This window comes from Bos indicus, chromosome 19 (assembly GCF_029378745.1).
Source record: "Bos indicus isolate NIAB-ARS_2022 breed Sahiwal x Tharparkar chromosome 19, NIAB-ARS_B.indTharparkar_mat_pri_1.0, whole genome shotgun sequence".
NCBI lineage: Eukaryota > Metazoa > Chordata > Mammalia > Artiodactyla > Bovidae > Bos > Bos indicus.
The window spans coordinates 22,277,382-22,300,551 of record NC_091778.1 but is presented as its reverse complement, the minus strand read 5'-3'; the positions used below and the strand labels follow the sequence as shown (position 1 = coordinate 22,300,551).

General features: G+C 39.7%; 1 protein-coding gene across 3 annotated transcripts in view; it reads left to right on the top strand.

Moving 5' to 3' along the window:
- The window catches only part of SSH2 (slingshot protein phosphatase 2), a 246,552-nt gene that overhangs the window by 90,792 nt on the left and 132,590 nt on the right, over positions 1–23,170 (top strand). For all 3 annotated transcript variants that reach the window (XM_019980924.2, XM_019980926.2, XM_019980923.2), the window contains one exon: positions 19,898–19,941. In XM_019980924.2, the coding sequence (XP_019836483.2) occupies positions 19,898–19,941 (44 nt within the window). The remainder of the gene's footprint in view (positions 1–19,897; positions 19,942–23,170) is intronic.

Sequence of the window (23,170 nt, the reverse complement as noted above, 5' to 3'; positions counted from 1 at the left end):
AGTACCTGGCTCATATGAACTTTTTCTTCAGTGATTATATGACATCATTTTAACAAAAGCTTTTCATATATAGTAATATATACCACTTCAAATTTGCTTAATTTAATAAGATGGAGGAAGTGCAACACTTTTTTAAAAAGTTATTATATTAACTGGAGGATAATTACTTTACAATATTATGGTGGCCTCTGCCTTACAGCAACATGATGTATAGCCATAGGTATACCTGTGTCCTCTCCCTCCTGAATCCACCTCCCACCTCCCTCCCTACATCATCATACATCAAACTCCCACTGGCTGTCTGTATTACATATGATAATATATATGTTTCAATGCTACTCTCTCAAATCATCCCAGTCTCTCTTCTGCTACTGCTGCTAAGTCACTTCAGTCATGTCCGACTCTGTGCGACCCCATAGACGGCAGCCCACTAGGCTCCTCTGTCCCTGGGATTCTCCAGGCAAGAACACTGGCGTGGGTTGCCATTTCCTTCTCCAATGCATGAAAGTGAAAAGTGAAAGTGAAGTCGCTCAGTCGTGCCTGACTCTTAGCGACCCCATGGACTGCAGCCTACCAGGCTCCTCCATCCGTGGGATTTTCCAGGCAAGAGTACTGGAGTGGGGTGCCACTGCCTTCTCCTACTGTGTCCAAAAGTCTGTTCTTTAGGTCTGTGTCTCCTTTGCTACCTTACATGTAGATCATCAGTCCCATCTTTCTAGATTCCATATATATGCTTTAATATACAATATTTGTCTTCTTCTTTCTAACTTACTTCACTCTGTATAATAGGTTGCAGGTTCATCCACCTCATTAGAACTGTCTCAAATGTGTTCCTTTTTATAGCTAACATTCCATTGTGTATATGTACCACAACTTCCTTATCCATTCATCTGTCGATGGACATCTAGGTTGCTTCCATGTCCTAGCTATTGTAAATAGTGCTAGTGCAACACTCTGTGTTTACTGTCAGTCTCAGGGGACTGAGCTCTTGGGTCACATATCACTGGAGATGCTGCAGGGGTAGGTTAGTGACCAAGGAGGTAGCAGCATTTTTGAAGAGGGCCTTGGTGCTTCTGGTTCTGTGACTGTATTAAGTGTGTCCTTTGCGCTTAGCTACACATTTGACCCAGCTTATTATTTAGCACTTGTTTCCAGTCTCTTATCACCATGAATTCTAAGGCTGATTAGGCATAATACATTTAGATATTCTCTTGGTTGTTATTGACTTGTTTGGCTGGTTGGTTTTTGTTTAAGTCCTTTTTTCTATATAGTGGATCACAATATTCCCCCTCCGTGGTTTTTCACTATTTTGTAGTCCAGTTTACTCATTTTTCTTTTCCTTACCTAGAAACATTTTTTTTCATGGTTTATTTGTCCTGATGACTCATTTGTTCAATAAATATTTATAGAGTATCTATTAGGTACTTTACTCTCAATAAATCAGAATAAGATATAATTATCTGTAATTATAATTCAAGGAAAAAGACAAATAGGAAAAGAAAGAACAAAAGGTCTCCTTTTGGAAAGGAGAGGTGAGATCCAGTTGAGGGGAATCAGAGACTTTAGGATTTTTTGTGATTTTTTTTCCTCCTTAAGAGGCAAGAACCATAGTATGTTCTTGATGAAAGAAAGTCAAAGCATACTATGTTTTTTGACTGAGGCATTTCCCTGGGACATGGTGCTAAGAATAATTTGAAAAGGGTTGGAATTCTGAATGGACTCTTACAGATGCTTGTCGATGGTACAGGAGAAGAGAAAAATGAAAGTGTCAGAGTTCCCATTGCTGATGGTTCCCTAAGTAACAGAGGCAAAAACTGCTGCATAGTCCAAGGACCCCTGGGAAGAGAGAAGTGGCAAGGGGCTGAGTTTAATCTAATCTGAATTTCCTAAGAATTGAAATTTTTTTTTTTTTTTGTCTTTCTTGCTAGTTTTCTTATCAGTGTTCAGTCGTTCAGTCATGCCTACTCTGTGGCCCCATGGACTCTAGCCTGCCAGGCTTCCCTGACATGAGATTCTCCAGGCAAGAAGACTAGGGTTGCCATTTTCCTTCTCGAGGGGATCTTCACAACCCAGGGATCCAGCCCTCATCTCTGATGTGATTTGTATTGACAGGCAGATTCTTTACCACTAGCGCCACCTGGGAAGCCGAGTTTTCTAATAAGTTTCCTTGTAATTTAAATCCTAAAGTCTACATTGATGACCTCTGGTTGAGGTAGTCTCCAGGGCAGCCTCATACAGAAAAATCAGGAGAGATGTTTTATTTCAGTTTGTATTATTCAGTAAACCAGTGAAGAGGAATGAGAGGAAGAATTGAGGAGTAACTTCTAGAAGGGAGTTAGGATTTTTTACATAATTGCTAGGACCTGGGGCAGCCTGTCAGTGTGGTGAAAACAGGTGCTACTATTTTATCTCCCAACTATTGGTAGTTGCAGTTTTACTTATGCTTATATGATTGATTGCTTCCTTTATCAAACTGAAAACATAGCATGAAAACATTTTGTTTGCCATTTCAACTAATTTTAATAGGTTGAGAGGTTTTTTTTAATCTACAGCACACTTTATAACTACTATTGATATTTTATTCCATAGTTTCAGTTGACTTTATTCAAGTTGTATGAAATGGCAGTGTGTACTGTTTCATTTTACCAACACTGAGTAGCCTTGGTTCTTCACTTTCTGCCGTAAGGGTGGTGTCATCTGCATGTCTGAGGTTATTGATATTTCTCCCGGCAACCTTGATTCCAGCTTGTGCTTCATCCAGCGTTTCTCATGATGTACTGTGCATATAAGTTAAATAAGCAGGGTGACAATATACAGCCTTGACGTACTCCTTTTCCTATTTGGAACCAGTCTATTGTTCCATGTCCAGTTCTAACTGTTGCTTCCTGACCTGCATACAGGTTTCTCAAGAGGCAGGTCAGGTGGTCTGGTATTCCCATCTTTTTCAGAATTTTCCACAGTTTCTTGTGATCCACACAGTCAAAGGCTTTGGCATAGTCAATAAAGCAGAAATAGTTTTTTTGGAACTCTCTTGCTTTGTCGATGATCCAGTGGATATTGGCAATTTGATCTCTAGTTCCTCTGCCTTTTCTAAAACCAGCTTGAACATCTGGAATTTCACGGTTCACGTATTGCTGAAGCCTGGCTTGGAGAATTTTGAGCATTACTTTACTAGCTTGTGAGATGAATGCAATTGTGCAGTAGTTTGAGCATTCTTTGGCATTGCCTTTCTTTGGGATTGGGATGAAAACTGACCTTTCCCAGTCCTGTGGCCACTGCTGAGTTTTCCAAATTTGCTGGCATATTGAGTGCAGCACTTTCACAGCATCATCTTCCAGGATCTGAAATAGCTCAACTGGAATTCCATCACCTCCACTAGCTTTGTTCGTAGGGATGCTTCCTAAGGCCCACTTGACTTTACATTCCAGGATGTCCGGCTCTAGGTGAGTGTGAGTGATCACACCATTGTGATTATCTGGGTCGTGAAGCTCTTTTTTGTACAGTTCTTCTGTGTATTCTTGCCACATTCTTAATATCTTCTGCTTCTGTTAGGTCCATATCATTTCTGTCCTTTATTGAGCCCATCTTTGCATGAAATGTTCCCTTGGTAACTCTGATTTTCTTGAAGAGATCTCTAGTCTTTCCCATTCTATTATATTCCTCTGTTTTTTGCATTGATCGCTGAGGAAGGCTTTCTTATCTCTCCTTGCTATTCTTCAGAACTCTGCATTCAAATGGGTATATCTTTCCTTTGCTCCTTTGCCTTTCGCCTCTCTTCTTTTCACAGATATTTGTAAGGCTTCCTCAGACAGCCATTTTGCTTTTTTGCATTTCTTTTTCTTGGGGATGGTTTTGCTCCCTGTCTCCTGTACAATGTCACAAACCTCTGTCCATAGTTCCTCAGGCACTCTATCAGATCTAGTCCCTTAAATCTATTTCTCACTTACACTGTATAGTCATAAGGGATTTGATTTAGGTCATACCTGAATGGTCTAGTGGTTTTCCCCACTTTCTTCAATTTCAGTCTGAATTTGGCAATAAGGAGTTCATGATCTGAGCCACAGTCTTAAAGCTTAAAGCTCAACATTCAGAAAACTAAGATGGCATCTGGTCCCAGCACTTCATGGCAAATAGATGAGGAAACAGTGGCTGACTTTATTTTTCTGGGCTCCAAAATCACTGCAGATGGTGACTGCAGCCATGAAATTAAAAGATGCTTACTCCTTGAAAGGAAAGTTATGACCAACCTAGACGGTATATTAAAAAGCAGAGACATTACTTTGCCAACAAAGGTCTATCTAGTCAAGGTTATGGTTTTTCCGGTAGTCATGTATGGATGTGAGAGTTGGACTATAAAGAAAGCTGAGCACCAAAGAATTGATGCTTTTGAACTGTGGTGTTGGAGAAGACTCTTGACAGTCCCCTGGACTGCAGGGAGATCCAGCCAGTCCATCCTAAAGGAGATCAGTCCTGAGTGTTCATTGGAAGGACTGATGCTGAAGCTGAAACTCCAATACTTTAGCCACCTGATGCGGAGAGCTGACTCATTTGAAAAAACCCTGATGCTGGGAAAGATTGAGTGCAGGAGGAGAAGGGGACGACAGAGGATGAGATGGCTGGATGGCATCACTGACACAATGGACATGGGTTTGGGTGGACTCCGGGAGTTGGTGATGGACAGGGAGGCCTGGCGTGCTGTGGTTCATGGGTTGCAAAGAGTCAGACATGACTGAGCAAGTGAACTGAACTGAGTGTGTTGGTTGTTTTCACGGGGTGTTCAAGGCATTGTTTATCGGGAGATTTATGGTTTTAGGAAATTAGGCAAGTAATAAATATTTCCGGTTGTTGCTCAGAGGTATTTACTGACCGGGATATTGTCTGTGAAATACCTTTTTATATTTATCTTTGCTTCCAGGCATTGCATTTTTATGGAATTGTTGGTGCCCTTTATTGGTTCTTTGAATATACACACATACAGCTATCTCCCTATGGGCCCATACTAGTTGCTCAAGAAGAAATATTTAACTAATGAAAATGAGGATAGATGCTTTCATAGTTATTTATGTTAGAATCTGTAAATAGGGGAGGGGGCTTCCTATCTGGTACTATGTACTCATCTTTTATTGTTTACCTTTTTTATCCCTTTTCTTCCCCAGTTCTATTCAGTTTGATCTAGATCCAAGAGTACATTACTAATAGATGACACAGGATAATTAGCAAAATAATCTGTAGTCAGATTATTATAGGCTATCATTATAGGCTTTCTGTAGTTACTTGTCAGAGTCTAATGACCTTAAGCATCACTGATAAGGTGTATTCTGAACTTCCTAAGGATGGAGGAAGAAAAGAATTGCATTGAAAAGTTGGTTATAAGACAGTTTCTTCTGTCTTAGACTGTTAAATGGTGAGAAGGTGGCAGGGAGAAATGCATCAATATTTTCCCAGAATTTACAGCATGAATATTTTCTAAAGTTAATCTCAAGATATAAAAGTCAAAAGAAAACCAACAAGAGAACTTCTTGAAGTTTGTGCAAAATGGAAGGGAGTGGTAGATAGGAAGAAGCCTTAGGGAAGTAAAAGTGAGACTGAAGGAGAAAACAAGGAGAAATGTGGACATAATTAATGAAATATAATAGGTGGTTAAAAGAGGGAGTATCTGAGAAGCTTCTGGGATGGGTTAGATAGTCTGTAATTTGACAACATATAATGCTAATTTTCAGCATATAGAGAAATTCAGACGACTGGGTGCTTCTCTCTCAATAGATTTGTCTCTGTCATAAGATTCTACCTTTCTCTTAAACACTATTTTGTAGTCATGCAGTTTTAGTTATATTAGTGGGGGAGATGCTGTCTTGTTATATATTAGTTGGTGGGTTGTCAAAGTTAATAGTGACTGAGTGTAATTAAAATCTTTCTGCATTAAGTTACCACTTTTTTCTCTGTCATTTATTTCCATGAATAAACTAAAGCAAGGAGTGTGTGAACTGTGAAAGACCTAATAATTGGTTTCTTTATGATGTTCAGTGTGTTAGCCAAGCCCACTCGCTAGGCCTAAATTATATTAGGAATTAGATCATACTCTGGAGAGTTGGACTGTGAAGAAAGCTGAGCGCTGAAGAATAGATGCTTTTGAACTGATGCTTTCCAACTGGTGCTGGAGAAGACTCTTGAGAGTCCCTTGGACTGCAAGGAGATCCAACCAGTCCATTCTAAAGGAGATCAGTCCTGGGTGTTCATTGAAAGGACTGATGCTAAAGCTGAAACTCCAATACTTTGGCCACCTCATGCGAAGAGTTGACTCATTGGAAAAGACCCTAATGCTGGGAGGGATTAGGGGCAGGAGGAGAAGGGTTCGACAGAGGATGAGATGGCTGGATGGCATCACCGACTTGATGGACATGAGTTTGAGTGAACTCCGGGAGTTGGTAATGGACAGGGAGGCCTGGCGTGCTGCGATTCATGGGGTCGCAAAGAGTCGGACACGACTGAGCGACTGAACTGAACTGACTGGTTTATAACTTCATATTTTTTCCTTCATTTCAGTACCCATGTTTCATTTCAAGTAAGTTTGGAGGCTTTGGGTTTGTTTGTTTAAGTGCTGAATCAACTTTTTCTGAACTTTTGTTTTTCAGTCTTTTGTTTATGGAAGACAAATAAAGTTAAGCGGCATGCTTGTAGTCTTAAGGATTAGACCAAGTAGTCATAAGCATCTGACCTTCTCTTCATATTTTATTAACCTACCATACCTACTCCACCCCCGCCACCAATTAACTTCTGTCTTAATTTTCAATATTCAGCAGTCTTAACTTTAAACTTAAATACAGCAGTCCTCTGCACTCAAATCTTTCCACCAGAAGTTTCTATTACAGCAGAGCAGTGTGGATATATAAAGTTTAAAGGAGCAAAATACAAGGCTGGAATGTATTTGAATTCTTATGATTTACTTTAAATTGTGTGCACTTGTTTATGTATCTGTATCTCTGTTACTGTAAAAATAATACTTCTTATCAAGTAAAATTGATGCTACTGAAATATACCTCAGTCTAGAGGCATCAAGGAAAAGCTGCGGAGAAAGGGACATCTGAGCTACAGTCTGAAGGACAAGTAGAAGTAAGCAAGCAAAGAGGGGAATGGATTCCAGGCAGAGGGAAGATAGCAAAATTAAGAAATAATACGATCAAACCTGTCAATCCTAAAGGAAATCAACCCTAAATATTCATTGGAAGGACTGATGCTGAAGCTCCAATACTTCGGTTACCTGAATGCATAGAGCTGACTTGTTGGAAAAGACCCTGATGGTGGAAAGATTGAAGGCAAAAGGGGAACGGGCGGCAGAGGATGAGATGGTAGATAGTATCATCAACTCAATGGACATGAATTTTGAAAAAACTCTGGGAGATAGTGGAGGACAGAAGAGCCTGGTGTGCCACAGTCCGTGGGGTCACAAAGAATTAGACACAATTTAGCAGTTGAACACAACAACGAGAGATAAGGTGGCCTAGCTTATTGGAAATACTAATTTTAGAATAGCAAATTTCATCTGCAGTTGAAGTACATAATCTCTGACACTAAATGTTGTCATTTTCCCAGGGGAAAGAAAGTGCTTGTGATGCGAGCATTGGTCAGGAGTGGAGGAAAACTACTTCCAGCTAATGGCAAAAAGTCAACCTACTAAACAGAATTGTCCTTGCACCTTTAATCGTGACATTTTGTAAGAGAGCAAAACAGGAAAAGTGCTTATAGTACTTTGCAGATCTATCTTAGCATCTAAATGTGTGATGGAATTCTTCGTTCTTTTGTTTAGATATTAATATTGATGCTGTGTTCTAGTTAGTGAGACCTAAGGATTCCTCCCAACGCCCCCATATGACAGCTCCTCAGCCTGCCAAGACAAATGCACATGTAAGAGCCTCTGGTGACGTCACCTTACTCTTACTTTGTTGTTGTCAGTCGCTCAGTCACGTCCGACTCTGTGACCCCATGCGCTGCAGCACACCAGGCATCCCTGTGCTTTACCATCTCCTGGAGGTTGCTCAAATACGTGTCCATTGAGTCGGTGATGCCGTCCAACCATCTCATCCTGTGTTGTCCCCTTCGCCTCCTGCCTTCTATCTTTCACAGCATCAGGGTCTTTTCCAGTGAGTTTGCTCTTCACATCAGGTGGCCAAGTATTGGAGCTTCAGCATCAGCCCTTCCAATGAATATTCAGGACTGATTTCCTTTAGGACTAACTGGTTTGATCTCCTTGCTGTCCAAGGGACTCTCAAGAGTCTTCTCCAACACCACAGTTCAAAAGCATCAATTCTTCAGCATCAGCATTCAGCTTTCTTTGTGGTCCAAATCTCACATCTGTACATGACTACTGGAAAAACCACAGCTTTGTCTATATGAACTGTTGTTGGCAAAGTAATGTCTCTGCTTTTTAATATGCTATCTAGGTTTGTCATAGCTTTTCTTCCAAGGAGCAAACATCTTTTAATTTCATGACTGCAGTCATCTTCCACAGTGATTTTGGAGCCCAAGGAAATAAAGTCTGTCACTGTTTCCACTGTTTCCCCATCTATTTGCCATGAAGTGACGGGACCAGATGTCATGATCTTAGTTTTTTGAATGTTGAGTTTTAAATCAGCTTTTTCACTTTGCTCTTTCACCTTCATCAAGAGGCTCTTTAGTTCCTCTTCGCTTTCTGCCGTAAGGGTGGTGTCATCTGCCTATCTGATGTTAGTGATATGTCTCCCAGTAATCTTGATTCCAGCTTGTGCTTCATCCAGCCAGGCATTTCACATGATGTACTCTACATATAAGTTAAATAAGCAGAGTGACAATATACAGCCTTGACATACTCCTTTCCCAAGTTTGAACCAGTCTGTTGTTCCATGTCGAGTTCTTCATGTTGCTTCTTGACCTGTATACAGGGGATATAAGTCCTTAGGACCAAGCACCTCCCCAGTTGACCAAAATGAGTACCTAGATTGAAATCATGGTCCAGATAGTATACACATTATCATGCTATGTCATGAGTAGTGTTTACAGTGTTCCTGAGATGGGTGGGGAGGATTGAGGTAAATTAGCCAGTGATGAGCGCTACTCTTGGCATTCCAGGTATGCTTGTCACGTATAAGCACATGTGCCTGTCAGCCAAGCCAGATTCCCAAAGTATAACTTTTCCACCTGTCCACTTTGCAATTAAGACACATTTTATACCACTTAAGCTATTCTGTGAAAGATTTATCAGCTGACTAAAGGCTTTTTCCAAGGTTGAAGGCACTGGAAGTGGTCTTTAAGCAGCAATGGTGTTCACTCTTAATGTTTTCTGTGGATGCCAGTTCTCCAGTTCAACCACAGTATAGGGTTTGACTTGTCTGCCCTCTAGTGGAGATATGGTTAAATTAACCAGTGTATCCTGGCTTTAGGAAAAATACCTAATTTTTCTCAATTGGCTTTCCAAATTTTAGTCTCTTTTTTCTTTTTCTTTTTTTAGCCTCTGTTCCCTTAAAGAATTTTTAATTACCACCAAAGCAGCATATTTATAATTTTTTCCACTTTCTAAGATTCTGATAAATCCCCTCCCTGGCTTCCTCCTAGGATCAGGTCTAGACTGCTGCTCTCTGCTCTTTGCAGCTTACCTCAAGGCAAGCCCTGGGTTTCAACTCAGCTGATCAGCTGACCAGCGGCCCAGTGTGTCAAACATACTCCCCCTGTTCGTTCCTCTTGTCCCTGTCTCAAATGCTCTGTCAGCCTCTGTGCCTCTTCAGACATTGCTCTTCCCTCAAGATTGGACTCAGAGCTCACTTGTTCCTGTGAACCCTGGACCCTGGTGATACACACTTTCTAAACTCCAGTGATATGTATTTCCTGTGCCATACATTTACACTGTACCTGTTGTAGCATTGTTTCCAGTATAACAGCCTTATTGCTTCAGGCAGATCAACTCCAGCATAGTGTTATCTCATATTTCTTTGTATCTCTGATGGACTCTAGCAGCTCTGAATGAATTAGTTTATTATTTATTGTTATGCAGGAGACCCCGGTTCTATTCCTGAGTCGGGAAGATCCGCTGGAGAAGGGATAGGCTACCCACTCCAGTATTCTTGGGCTTCCATTGTGGCTCAGCTGGTAGAGAATCTGCCTGCAATGCAGGAGACCTGGGTTTGATCCCTGGGTTGGGAAGATCCCCTGGAGAAGGGAAAGGCTACCCACTCTAGTATTCTGGCCTGGAGAATTCCAGGGACTGAATTCCATAGTCTGTGGGGTTGCAAAGAATCAGACATGACTGACCAACTTTCATTACTACTACATTCAAAGATACTGAGTAACGTGACTCTATCTTTTCCCCTGTTGATGGCTTAGAATGATGTCTAGATTTAAATATAAATATTAACAAAATAGCAATGTATTTCCCCCTAATCAAAACTGACAGCAGTACATCAGTTTTAAATATTCTATTTTCTTTTTGGTCAGAACCATTAACAGTATTTATCAACTCCTTATTTTGGAAATTATTAAAAATTTGAAAACAATCATGCTTGCTTAGTTTAGTAATGTTTGATAAGTGATCAGTGTTGTTTCATTACTCTTCTGCTTTTGTTCTTTGACCTTATTTCTGAATAATGTTTCAACTGAATAACTTTGCTTGATCATAGTTTAATTCTTTATGTCCATAAATAATTTAAAGGTTTAACATAAAAAGACTCTTCATAAGTGGATTTTATTTCACTTCCCTGGGTGTTATCAATGCCTTTTATTGTTTAAATTCCTTGTGGAGGAATGGTAACAGATGACTAGTAATAAGAGCAGAAGGCAAGCCAGCAATTGGGGTATAGCTAGCAGCACACACAAACAATAGAACAATAGAGGCACTGCCTCCAAGGTGAAGCCAAGATCAGAGTCAAGAATTTTAAACCAAAGTTTAGACGCAGAGGAGATGTTGAAGTGGTATTCAGAATATTTAACAACTAGTATGGCATAGCTATCAACCAATCAGAATAGGCAGGAGTCAGACCCGGAGGTCCTCCACATTGCCTGGCACTAATCTGATTGTTGAAAAGCTATGACAAACCTAAACAGCAAATTAAAAAGCAGAGACATTGCTTTGCCAACAAAGGTCTGTATAGTCAAAGCTGTGGTTTTTCCAGTAGTCATGTATGGATGTGAGAGTTGGACCATGAGAATTGGACCATAAAGAAAGCTGAGCACTGAAGAATTGATGCTTTTGAACTGTGGTGTTGGAGAAGACTCTTGAGAGTCCCTTGGACCGCAAGGAAATCAAACCAGTCAATCCTAAAGGAAATCAGTTCTGAATATTCACTGGAAGGGCTGATGCTGAAGCTGAAGCTCCAATACTTTGGCCACCTGATGCAAAGAACTGACTCATTAGAAAAGACCCTGATGCTGGAAAAGATAGAAGGCAGGAGGAGAAGGGGATGACAGAGGATGAGATAGTTCAATGGCATCCCTGTCTCAATGGACGAGTTTGAGCAAGCTCCGGGAGTTGGTGATGGACAGGGAAGCCTGGCGTGCTGCAGTGCATGGGGTTGCAAAGAGTCAGACACGACTGAGCGACTGAACTGAACTGAATCTGATTGTTGCTGGATCATGAAACAATCCGAGGGGCTCTAGGCAGCCACTGTTTACCATTCAGTATTTCAGTGTGAGCAATTAGTACAGTTGTACCACTATGTCCTGGCTGAACATAAGAGCATATGTCCATCTTGAGACCTCATGCTACAGTGAAGGAAATGGACCAAATATGAGGTCTTCAAAGAGTAGGAAGTGAAATTTCACTTTAATAGTAGGAAGCAGAATCTGGACAGGGAGATAAAGACAAGGTGTTAAGACCCCCTATTGGTGTACGTGGCATATTCCTGTCATGCAAGAGGAGCAGTTTGTTCTGATAGAAGGTTTATTTGTCCTTCCCAGACAGAATCGTGACTCTGCTGCTTACTCTTAGGTTACTTTGAGCAAATTATCTCACTTCCATGAGGCAGTTTCTTCAGCTGAAAAGTAAGTGTTAATCATGCCTGTGCTGCATTTATCCTAGGTTGCTTCAAATGAGATAATAGTCATGAAAAGACTTTAAATTATGGAGCAGCACAGAGGCAGAGTCTTATCTTATGATGGATGCTGCTTGCTCTCTACCCCATGTTTAAGCACTCTTCTTGGATTGACAAACCAAGGATATGACCAGTAATTTAATGGCGATGAGGCACATGATACACTGAGTTAACCTAAGGTGGAGGCCTAATTTTGCCACTTACAGGTTACCATACCTTGAGCAATAGTTATTATTTCATCTAGTATTCTCTGAGCATCTTCTGTGTGACTGCCACTCTGCAAACATAGTTCTGCCCTTACAGAGCTTACAGTCTAGGACAGATCTATGGCTTAGATCTTTCGGGAGAGGTGAGTTCCCGTCATTGCTGGTCTCCCTGGCACCTGGCATGGCACAGTTAACCTGAAGAGAGTAGAAGCTTTGTTTACCCTGAACTTTTGATATTTTTCCAAACCTTTAAGACAAATGTTTTTAATCTAAACTGCTTGTCAGTTATCAAGAGCTTTGAAAATGTGCAGATCCTAGGGCCCCAAACCTCATGGTGGGCTGGTACATGTTCAAAAACATGTTTTCCGGGTACGGGCTGCTTTGTAGCATTTGCTGATATTCCTAGTAAAAGTCCCACCATAGCCAATTTCAGGCTACCAGTGTGAGTCTCATAAGATCCCTAAAAATCTTAACAATTGGCTCCAGCTCACCACTGGCTTCACCTCAGGGCTAAAGAATAAAAGTCTGTAGGCGTGAGGCCTGGAGATTTGTGTTGTTGAAAAAGTTCTGAATGGAGCCAGAGTTAAGGACCAGTGACCTGTGAAGTTTCCATATTGCATGCTTGTCAAATGTGACAGGTTCAGAACATGATAAGACTTGTTGCTTTTTCAAACCAAGTAGCCTCAAGGAGTCGGATCTCTGTGATAGAAAAAACAGTCTAGCTACTCTGAAATTATGGCAAGTGGGGGGTGCAGGTGGGGTTAAGTTGCCTGTATTAAATAAAAAATTTAAGTAGAATAAGGATTATAAACAAAAGGCATCCAGTAACAGCTCCACACCCAGAGCTCGGGTTTTCTAGTGGGCGGTGAGTGACTGTACTGTGATACCTCTTCACCTAGCTGTTGACCAAAGACTTGGTGTTCTTCAGAAGCAAAGTTATATCAGCCAAATTCTAATCAGCTGGCTTTCTTATCACTGAGGAAGTACCTCATTAACCATTCCAACTGTGATTCATATGTATTTGTATTTGAAAGGAATTCAAAGGAAATACTTGAGAAATAGTAGGTGTCTCACAGAGGTTTTCTATTGCTTGAAATCATGTGCAATAAGGTCATTTACAGCTTCTTAAAACCTGTCATAATGACAGCATAGTGTGGTTTTGATTTCAGAAATAAGGATTGCACTGTATTCTGGCTTCCTTATTTTTACTTTGATGTGTCTTACATCTTCCTGAAATATGACTAATTTGAATCTCTGTTTTGGATCTTAATCCCAGCAAGTATCAAGCATCTCAATTTAAACAACTTTAAAACAAAGTCATATTATATTGGGACTGCTGATTTGATGAGGTTTGAGCCTCTTACAATGGCACCCCACTCCAGTACTCTTGCCTGGAAAATCCCATGGATGGAGGAGCCTGGTAGGCTGCAGTCCATGGGGTTGCGAAGGGTCGGACACGACTGAGCTACTTCACTTTCACTTTTCACTTTCATGCATTGGAGAAGGAAATGGCAACCCACTCCAGTGTTCTTGCCTGGAGAATCCCAGGGACAGGGAGCCTGGTGAGCTGCCATCTATGGGGTCGCACAGAGTCGGAAACAACTGAAGCGACTTAGCAGCAGCAGCAGCAGCAGCAGAGCTTCTTACAAACCAGCTTCTCAGATGTAAGTGCCCAGGTTATTCATTCTGGTCCTGGACAGTAATGTGTGTGTGTGTGTGTGTGTGAATGGCCACACTTTCAGGTCCTTTCTTATCTTCAGAGAGGACACTTCGTTATAGACACCAGACTATAAAATTGTCCATTTGGCCTTCCATGCATCTTGTACTGAATAAGAATCATCTTCTTTATTCTCTTTTCTCCTGGATATTTCTGTGGCCCTAGTCTATAGAAGTTCTACTTCATTAACTCTTTAACTGCCTTTTTCCTGTCCTGTTCATTTTGCCTACATACTTACTCGCTAGTCATCGGTATTGAGAGGGTGGATTAAAGATGACTATGAAGTCTTTGCTCTTTCCCCCACTGAAAGATAGTCTAATTCCCCTCCCCTTGAATCTGGGCTAGACCTCTTTAATACACCAGCAGAGTATGGCAGAAGTGACACTGTGCCAATTCTGTGCCTAGCCTCTTGGAGTTCTAAGCCCCCATGCGAATAGACCAACCCTGAGGCCACCAGTCCATTCTGAAGGAGATCGGCCCTGGGATTTCTTTGGAAGGAATGATGCTAAAGCTGAAACTCCAGTACTTTGGCCACCTCATGCGAAGAGTTGACTCACTGGAAAAGACTCTGATGCTGGGAGGGATTGGGGGCAGGAGGAGAAGGGGACGACAGAGGATGAGATGGCTGGATGGCATCACTGACTCGATGGACGTGAGTCTGAGTGAACTCTGGGAGTTGGTGATGGACAGGGAGGCCTGGCGAGCTGTGATTCATGGGGTCACAAAGAGTCGGACACGACTGAGCGACTAAACTGAACTGAACTGAGGCCCTAGTGGACTTTGAGAAGACCCAATCCATAGGCGTCCTAGTTGACTGTCCAGTTGAGCCCAGCTTAAGTCCTCCAGGCTAAGATGTCAGGCATATGCATGAAACTGCTTGGACTCTTACTTGGCCCATCTTCCAGTTAAATACCACCAGAGTAGCACTGAGTGACCTTTAGCAGTACTATGTGGAACAGAAGAATCACCTAGCTAAATACTGCTTGAAGTTCTGACCCATGAAATATAATAAATTAGTGGTTTGTTAGAAAGCATTAGATAACCCAAACATGATTGCATCCCCATCTTCTTTCTCTCTTGTTTCTTAGAGAGAATCTAAGCCTTCTCTTACCAGTAGCCAAGTGGCAATATGGTGCCCTTTTTTCTCCTCAAGCCTGTATCCTTCACATTTGCTTCTTTCAAAAGCCAGAAGCAGGATTTTCCTGATTTAAAAGCTCACGTCTACTCTTAGAAAGACTACTAGATTATTTTTTCCTGTCTGACAGATACCCTCTGTTTTTTCCCAGGGACAGAAGTGACTGATGGTTAATCTGAAGTCCAGTTAATGAATAATCCACAACCACTTTTTGTGACCCTAGGACTGTTATCTTAATATTCTACCCTTACGGACTCATAACATAAGTATTACCTGATAGCCTTGACCTCCAGTACCCATCCTTTTGTTCCTGGAATTCACAGCTGCTCACCATTCCCTACACGTCCAGACTCTTACTCCTCTTTCTGTTCCTTTTGCCAGCTCTTCTGCCTGAAATACTCTTCCTCCTATTTTCCATCTAACACAAACCCATTAATTCAAGCCTAGCCTGAAAATTAACTTCTGTGAAGCATATCCAAGCCCCACAGTTAGTCATTTCCTCCTCTGTTGTTTCTAGAGCACTTTGTATATCCTCTGCTGTAAGCCAAATGACATATAATTTTTGGCTTATGGAACTGTCTCCCCTACTACAATATGAACTATCCAAGGATAAGGGCGATTCTGCTTACTTTTAATTCCTGGTGCCTAGTACCTAACACGTCATAGGTGGTCAATTAATGTGGAATGAGTGAATGAATACATAAATGAGAGCAAGTGAATGATTCTCTCTGCTTAACCAAAGGAAAAGCCTAAGGTATTACTTCCAGATCTTCATCACAGACTAACTCCTGAGCAACAAAAACTGTTCTGTTAACCGGCTAAGGGTAAAACATAGCTGGCATAGTCCTTACTAGCTAAGAATGCACAGCCAATTAGCTCCGCGTTTGCATGGTTTTAGTTCACAGCTCCAATCGTGCATTCATTCACCTCTTTATCGAGTTCCATGTGCACATAGGGCATTGTGCTAAACACAAGGTGAGATGCGAAGGGAAAATAAGGCACATTACAGTTTGATAATGGAGTAAAACAAGAGCCCAGCGGTAACCCACAGACAGATCTCAGTAGTGCCATAGAACTCAGGCACAGCAACTGTCAGGTTTGGAGGGAGGCAGACAGCCTCTCAGTAGGATGATAACAGAAGCATCATGAACTACTGACTTTTAAAGCCAGCTTTTAAGGTTGCAGAAAGATCTAGGAGGGTGGGGAAGGGCCTTCCACGATGATGAAACAACATGGACCTTTGAAAAATGATGAATGAATCCACTTGGATTGGAGTGTAAAGAATTTTGGTAGGAAAGTGTGAAGAACTTTGGACCATAAGATTGGGAAATTATTGCTAAACACCTACCTAGCCTGGTGTTTTTCAAGGCTAGCAGCACTTCCAGCCTATCTCTCAACAAATATGACTTAGATGCTTATGTTCTTTTTCAAACATCTTTTACTTAAGTGACCTACTTTTGTGTTCAGGTATTAAGAAGATTAATAAGAATGTATTAACTTATCAATTCATAATGGTTCCTGAATACCCTAAAATTATGTATTATATTTTAATTGAAATATAGTTTATATACAGCATTATATTAAAGTGTACCACATAGTGATTCAATATTTTTATAGATTATACTTAATTTACAGTTAATACAAGGCTATATTTCCCAGTGCTGTCCAATATATCCTTTTTATTCATTATGCTCAGTGCTTTGTATCTCTTAATCCCGTGCATCTACCTTGCCCACTCTGTTCCCTCTCTCCACTGGTAACCACCAGTTTGTTTTCTATATCTATGAGTCTGTTTCTGTTCTGTTCTAAGAGTTCATTTATTTTATTTTTTTAGGTTCCACATGTAGATGATAACATGGAGTATTTGGCTTTCTCTAACTTATTTCACTGAGCATAATACCCTCCAGGTCCATCCATGCTGTTGCAAATGGCAGAATTTCATTCTTTTTTATGGCTGAGCATGGACAGAGGAGGCTGGCGGGTTACAGTCCATGGGGTCACAAAGAGTCAGACACAATTTAGCAAGTAAACAACAGGAACAGTATTCCATTTATTCCATTATATATATGTATGTATACACACACACACGGCACATCTTTATCCATTCATCTGTTGATGGAAACTTAGGTTGAGTCCATATCTTGGCTATTATAAATAATGCTGCTGTGGACATTGGGGTGCATGTATCTTTTTGAATTAATGTTTTATGAATATCCTAAAATTAAATGCATATTAAGAATCTCACACCGTATTGTTTATAGGTCAATTTTTTCTTTAGAACATCAGGAAGAAATTGTACTCTTTAAATAAAAACTACTTAACAATAGTACTCTGGAATATTTTTTAAAAAGTCAACAAACTTGTGTTTAATCATTTTAATTATTTCGTTCTCCTTACCCATCAAAAATGATTCTATCTACTTAGAAGAACTGATAGTTATATCTACACTTTTATCCTGGTGTTTTCTAATGTTCTGAGCACACTATTTGCATTTTTTTCTTTTCTTTTTTTTTTACCAACAATATGTCAAGCTATTTGACAAGATAGTTGGTTTTATATGGTCTAGTGTACACACTTGTTACAACAGAATGGTAAGCATTCTCCCTTTAGCTACCATTTAACTGCCACCATTCAAGGTAACTGTGTTACCTGATCATTAATCTTGCTGAATAAGCAGTGTTGAATCTTTGTATTTTTAGCAGTGAATTCCATTGAAATAAGCATAATTGAACACTTTCTTCATTTTTTAAAAAAAATTCCATTTTACCTTGCCTTGACATACTGAGTTTTTTTTTTTTTTCCCTAAGCCTCTTTTTCCAAGTAAGATGAAAGGGAAGCAAATAATTCATTGGCCTGACTATGTAAAATTATCTAAAAAAGAAAAAAAAAGTCATTTGGGGATCTTGTGTTAGAAACACTGTTCTGGCTTACTTTTTTTCTGTGAAAAAGGAATTTTCCATGCCTTTGACACTATTTTAAAGTGTAGACGTCATAGAAGAAAGATGACAAAAGGATATTGTTTTATTATAATCCTTGAGAAAAGTTAGACTTTCTTCTGCAGTTCCCTTCCCACCCCCTGTCCTGGGGTTGAGGTACCAAAGGCAGATTTTTAGTTTAGAGGCAGCTATTTATAGCAGAAATATAGGCCTGAGTTCAAATTGTGACTCCCATCATTTATTGGCTTTGTGACATTTAGCAAGCCCCATGGCATTGTGGTGCACATTAAATAAAATAATATATAAATTATCTGGCCTGTAGTGGTATTAAATAAATGTTAGTTCACCTCTGTAGATGTAACTGGTTTTGGCTCTTTGCACCCTCCAAGGAAGCATAGTTCCCTTAGGCTCCAAAATCTAACATTTGTATTTTCTTATGAGTCTTTTCATTTTCATTCACGCAGACTTTCCAGGTTCTGACTATTGACTCTAGAGACGATTGGTTCTTTTAAACACTGTTCTTCACTTCCCGAAAAGCATCCTTCTAAACCTAAAACTTCCCCTGGAGGCAGAGTGTAATATACCATGACCCTCTTCCTGTCCTCCCTCTGAGGGTACCATCTTTGCTGTCTCCTGCTGTTTGTGCAAGATAAGGGCATACCTGAAATCAATCATGAAAATAAAAGGAGAATAAAAGCTATAGAGCTGGCCATTTCTGCCCAGGAATGGAGGCAGTATGATGTAGAGGTAATGGGGTTGTTCCATAAACTGAAAATGTGGGTGACTTACCAGAAGACAATACTCATATTGTTTGAGTTATTTTTCTCCTATTTTTATGTTTGCCAAATAGGGCAAAAGTGACCAGAGTGCAAATATAAAATGTCAGAGAGGAAATTTAAAGACAAAGTCAATATCATTCTCTCATCTTTTCTCACGCTTTTCCTTCATGTTGCTATTCTTGTCTCCATGAAGATCTATATAATATCTTAACATACAATAATTCCTAACTTAGGTCAGGGTGAATGATATCCTTTTTCAGTTGTTGGGAGGCAGTATTTTATCAGTTTTAATTTTAGCTTAGTACATGAGTTTCCTTGAGCAACTTCTTTCCTTTTTGTGAATTTCAGTTTCTATAAGATATTCATATTTCATTGAGCCTAAATTGCTGTAAGTATGATACCTCAATTATTTGATGTGCCACTATAAAAAATAAATATTGCAATTAAACAATGATTCAATGCTTTTTAGTTGCATTGATTGTAGGTTTATGTGTATGTGTCAGACTTGGTGAAAACTAGGGTACGATCAACCTTCTCAGTTTATAAGGAATAAGTTGGACAATGTACTTAAAAGTATTGAGCAAGGCACCTAGAATGTTATAAATATTCAGTAAGTAATAGTTCATTAAGGTAATGGTCATGTGATCAAGAGAACTTTTCAAAATGGTGTTCATTATTTAGGTGGTTCTTTGGGGATCAGAATCGTTAATAGGTCACCTTGATGGTATTTGTTGGTGAAAGAATGCCCACTCATTTTAATTGAAAGTAACCGTAACACAACATCTCAATTTATTTTTAAGAGGTATTCTTTTCATTATGAATACTTTGTTATTAAAAAATTCGTAGGCTATTGTTAAAGTTTCCTCTAGGAATACATTCTGTTGATATATATTATATCAACCCAGTGGGTTGGTTGAAGTCACTTTTTATGGAGAGAAATTAGTTTAAGTACACACCATCGATGAGATACTCCCTACATGTAAAGCTTAATAAAATTGCATTCATTGTTGGTATTATGATATGAGACCTCAGATTTTAAGTAATTTTTTTCTCATTTTCCTCTCTCTACAGGAGGCAGACAGTGGGGAGGAGGAATGCCGATCACAGCCCAGGAGGTATGTTTGTTCATTACATCCTATAGCATTTCTATAGTGTTTTTTCTCTAATTCTTTCTCAGTCTTGTCAGATGAGTTTGTCCTGGTTTTCCAAGGTGCTTAGTTGATGTCTCAAAATGGAATTGCTTTAATAATCCCGTTACTGACTCAGATTTTAAGTAGTGGACTGCATTATGTTGTACACGTGAAACTAATATAATTATTGTGTGGCAAGTATACCTCAATATATAAATTAACTAGTTAACTTAATTAAATAGTAGATTTCTCTTTTTTATTTTTTTAACCAGAAAGACCAATATTGGCCTAGCTTTGACCCAATTACCTATCTTAGGTAATAAAAAAGGAAATTTTCCTTACCTAACTAAAGAACATTTCAGCCTTCAGTTTTTTCCTTATGTTTGTCATTCATTTTGAAGGTTTTGGTGTTTTTTTACAGATTGGTTAATACAAAGGATATACTAATTAGCTAGTGTGTGTGCTCAATTGGTTCAGTCGTGTCTGACTCTTTGCAACCCTGTGGACTATAGCCCGCCAGGTTCCTCTGTCCAGGGAATTCTCTAGGCAGGTAGAGTGGGTTGCCATGCCCTCTTCAGCTAAGTAACTTACCCTGTCTTTTAAAATACAGTGAAACTTTTTTCCTTCCTCTCATGGAATAGTGGGCATCTTATAAGGATACCAGTACTTGCTGTCATTAAAAGAAAAGAATTATGAGAGATATCTAGGATGTATATAATAACATTTCTCTTATCTTCTTTAAAATGCTTTTTATGGTTATATTAAAGATTTAATAATAATTCACCGAAATCCTTAAATATTTGAAAGTGTAGCACTGTCAATGTTGTAATGCAACAAACTATATTTTATATGATATTTTAGTTTCTCAAGATTGCATAGAATTCTACTTTCTTTCTTGTTATAAGTACATTATTATACTGTGACCCAATAGAGTATATCTTTTGTATGAAATAAGTGCCTTTTAAAAATATTTGTTTAAATGTCTGTGAAATAAAAAAAAAAATTTTTTTAATCAGCTCACTTGTGGACATTATGCTAAGTGAAAAAACCCATTCCCCAAAAGACACATACTGTGTGATTCTACCTGTACGAGATACCTAAGGTAGTCAAATTTTCAGATATGAAAAGTAGAATGTTGGTTGCCAGGGTCTGGTGGAGGATGGATGAGGAATTATTGCTTAATGGGTACAAAGTTTCATTTTTGGAAGAGAAAAAGTTCTTGAGATGGATGGTAGTATCAGTTGCACAACAGTGTGAATTACTTAATCCCCTGTACATTTAAAAATAGTTAAGAAGGCAAATTCTATGTTATATGTAGTTTACTATATTTAAAAAACAAATGATCTGTTCATGCCCACTAGGTCCTTTTTTATGATAGCTAATTCTGGTGATATGTTGTCTTTTGCAGAAGATAGGCATAAAAATATCATAACACAGTTGTAGAACTGAAAATCAGGTTATGTATTCTTACCTTTTTGGTAAAAATATAAATGGATGAAATTCAGTTCCAGTCTTTCCTTTTGCATATTTATGAACTCATTGCTTTTCATCTTCTTATGTTCTGACCCACTTTGCTGACTGGAGAATAAACAAAGCCATGTAACATGCCAATATTCAGCCATTTTGACTTACAAATGGCTGTCTCATGAGTCAGCCTAATAAGATTTCAGGGTAATAAATGTTCTCAGTTGTGTCTGACTCTTTGTGACCCTGTGGACTGTAGCCCGCCAGGTTCCCCTGTCCATAGGATTTTCCAGGTAAGAATACCAGAGTGGGGTGCCATGCCCTCCTCCAGGGGATCTTCCCGATGCAGAGATCAAACCTGTGTCTCCTGCATTGCAGGCAGATTCTTTTCCACTGGGGCTTCCCTGGTGGCTCAGAAGGTAAAGCATCTGCCTGCAGTGCAGGAGACCCGGGTTTGATCCCTGGGTTGGGAAGATCCCCTGGAGAAGGAAATGGCAACCCGCTCCAGTACTTTTGCCTGGAAAATCCCATGGACAGAGGAGCCTGGTAGGCTACAGTCCATGGGGTCCGCCAAGAGTCGGACATGACTGAGCGAATTCACTTTCTTTCTTTTCCACTAGTGCCACCTGGGAACCCCAGGTAATAAATAAAAGTGAGCAAAAGGAAGATACCCTTGAAATAAATCTTTGAAATCCCAAGATATCTTTTTTTAAGATAACTAGTTGTGGAAGGAAATAAAGTACATGTAAATTTAGAAAATATTTTAATTATAGTAGAATTCTCCCATTTCTGTATGTATCAACTGTAAGTAAGTAGGTTTGCTACTTCAAACCTAGCAATGAAAGTTTTGTAGCAGGTGGGGAAGAGAAAGAGAGAGCAAGCAGTGTGGGCCAGAGGAATATCAGAAAATATCCTGGTAAGTTCTGGGTCTTGGATAAATGGGATGTAGGTAGGAGAACAGAAGAGCATTCCATACACAGGAGGATAGGGAGGTAGGAGGATATGCCCAGAAGGATGGAAGTAGGTACTAATGTGTTCCAAGGGCAATAAGAAGATCATCATTCATATCTTAAGAGTAGAACAACTTTGATTTGGTAGATCTTTGTCTAAAAGAATGCATGACTGCTGGATAAGAGTCTGGCAGTGTTATGCAGTATGAGAGGAGGCAGGAGAATGAGCTAGAAAGCCATTGCAAGCAGATGGCTAGAGGTGGGCAGTCACCTCCCTAACTGATAGCAGCATGAAGACAGAAACTGTGTCTTTTATTTCAGCATCCACAGCAATTAGTCTGTAGTTGGCACTCAATAAATGCTCATTAAATGAATGAACAGGAATAGAAGATTGGTTGATATCTTTATTAGAAATGGTGTAGTTGAAAAAGAGAACTTTTAAGACGACATATGAAGAGTTCACCTCTGCACATGTGAAACAGCAGAGCAATAGTCAAGTGGAAATAGCTTAAAGAGGGCTGAAAGAAAACATAGAGTCAGGGCATGTCTTTGTGTAAGATGTAATTTCAAATGGTGGTGGTTTAGTCACTAAATCGTGTCCGACTCTTGTGACTGCCCACCAGGCTTCTCTGTTCATGGCATTTTTCAGGCAAGAATACTGGAGTGGCTGCCATTTCTTTCTCCAGGGGATCTTCCCGACCCAGGAATCAAGCCCAGGTCTCCTACATTGCAGGCACATTTTTGCATTGCAGGTGGATTCTTTACCAACTAAACTATGAGGGAAGTCCTAATTTCCCATG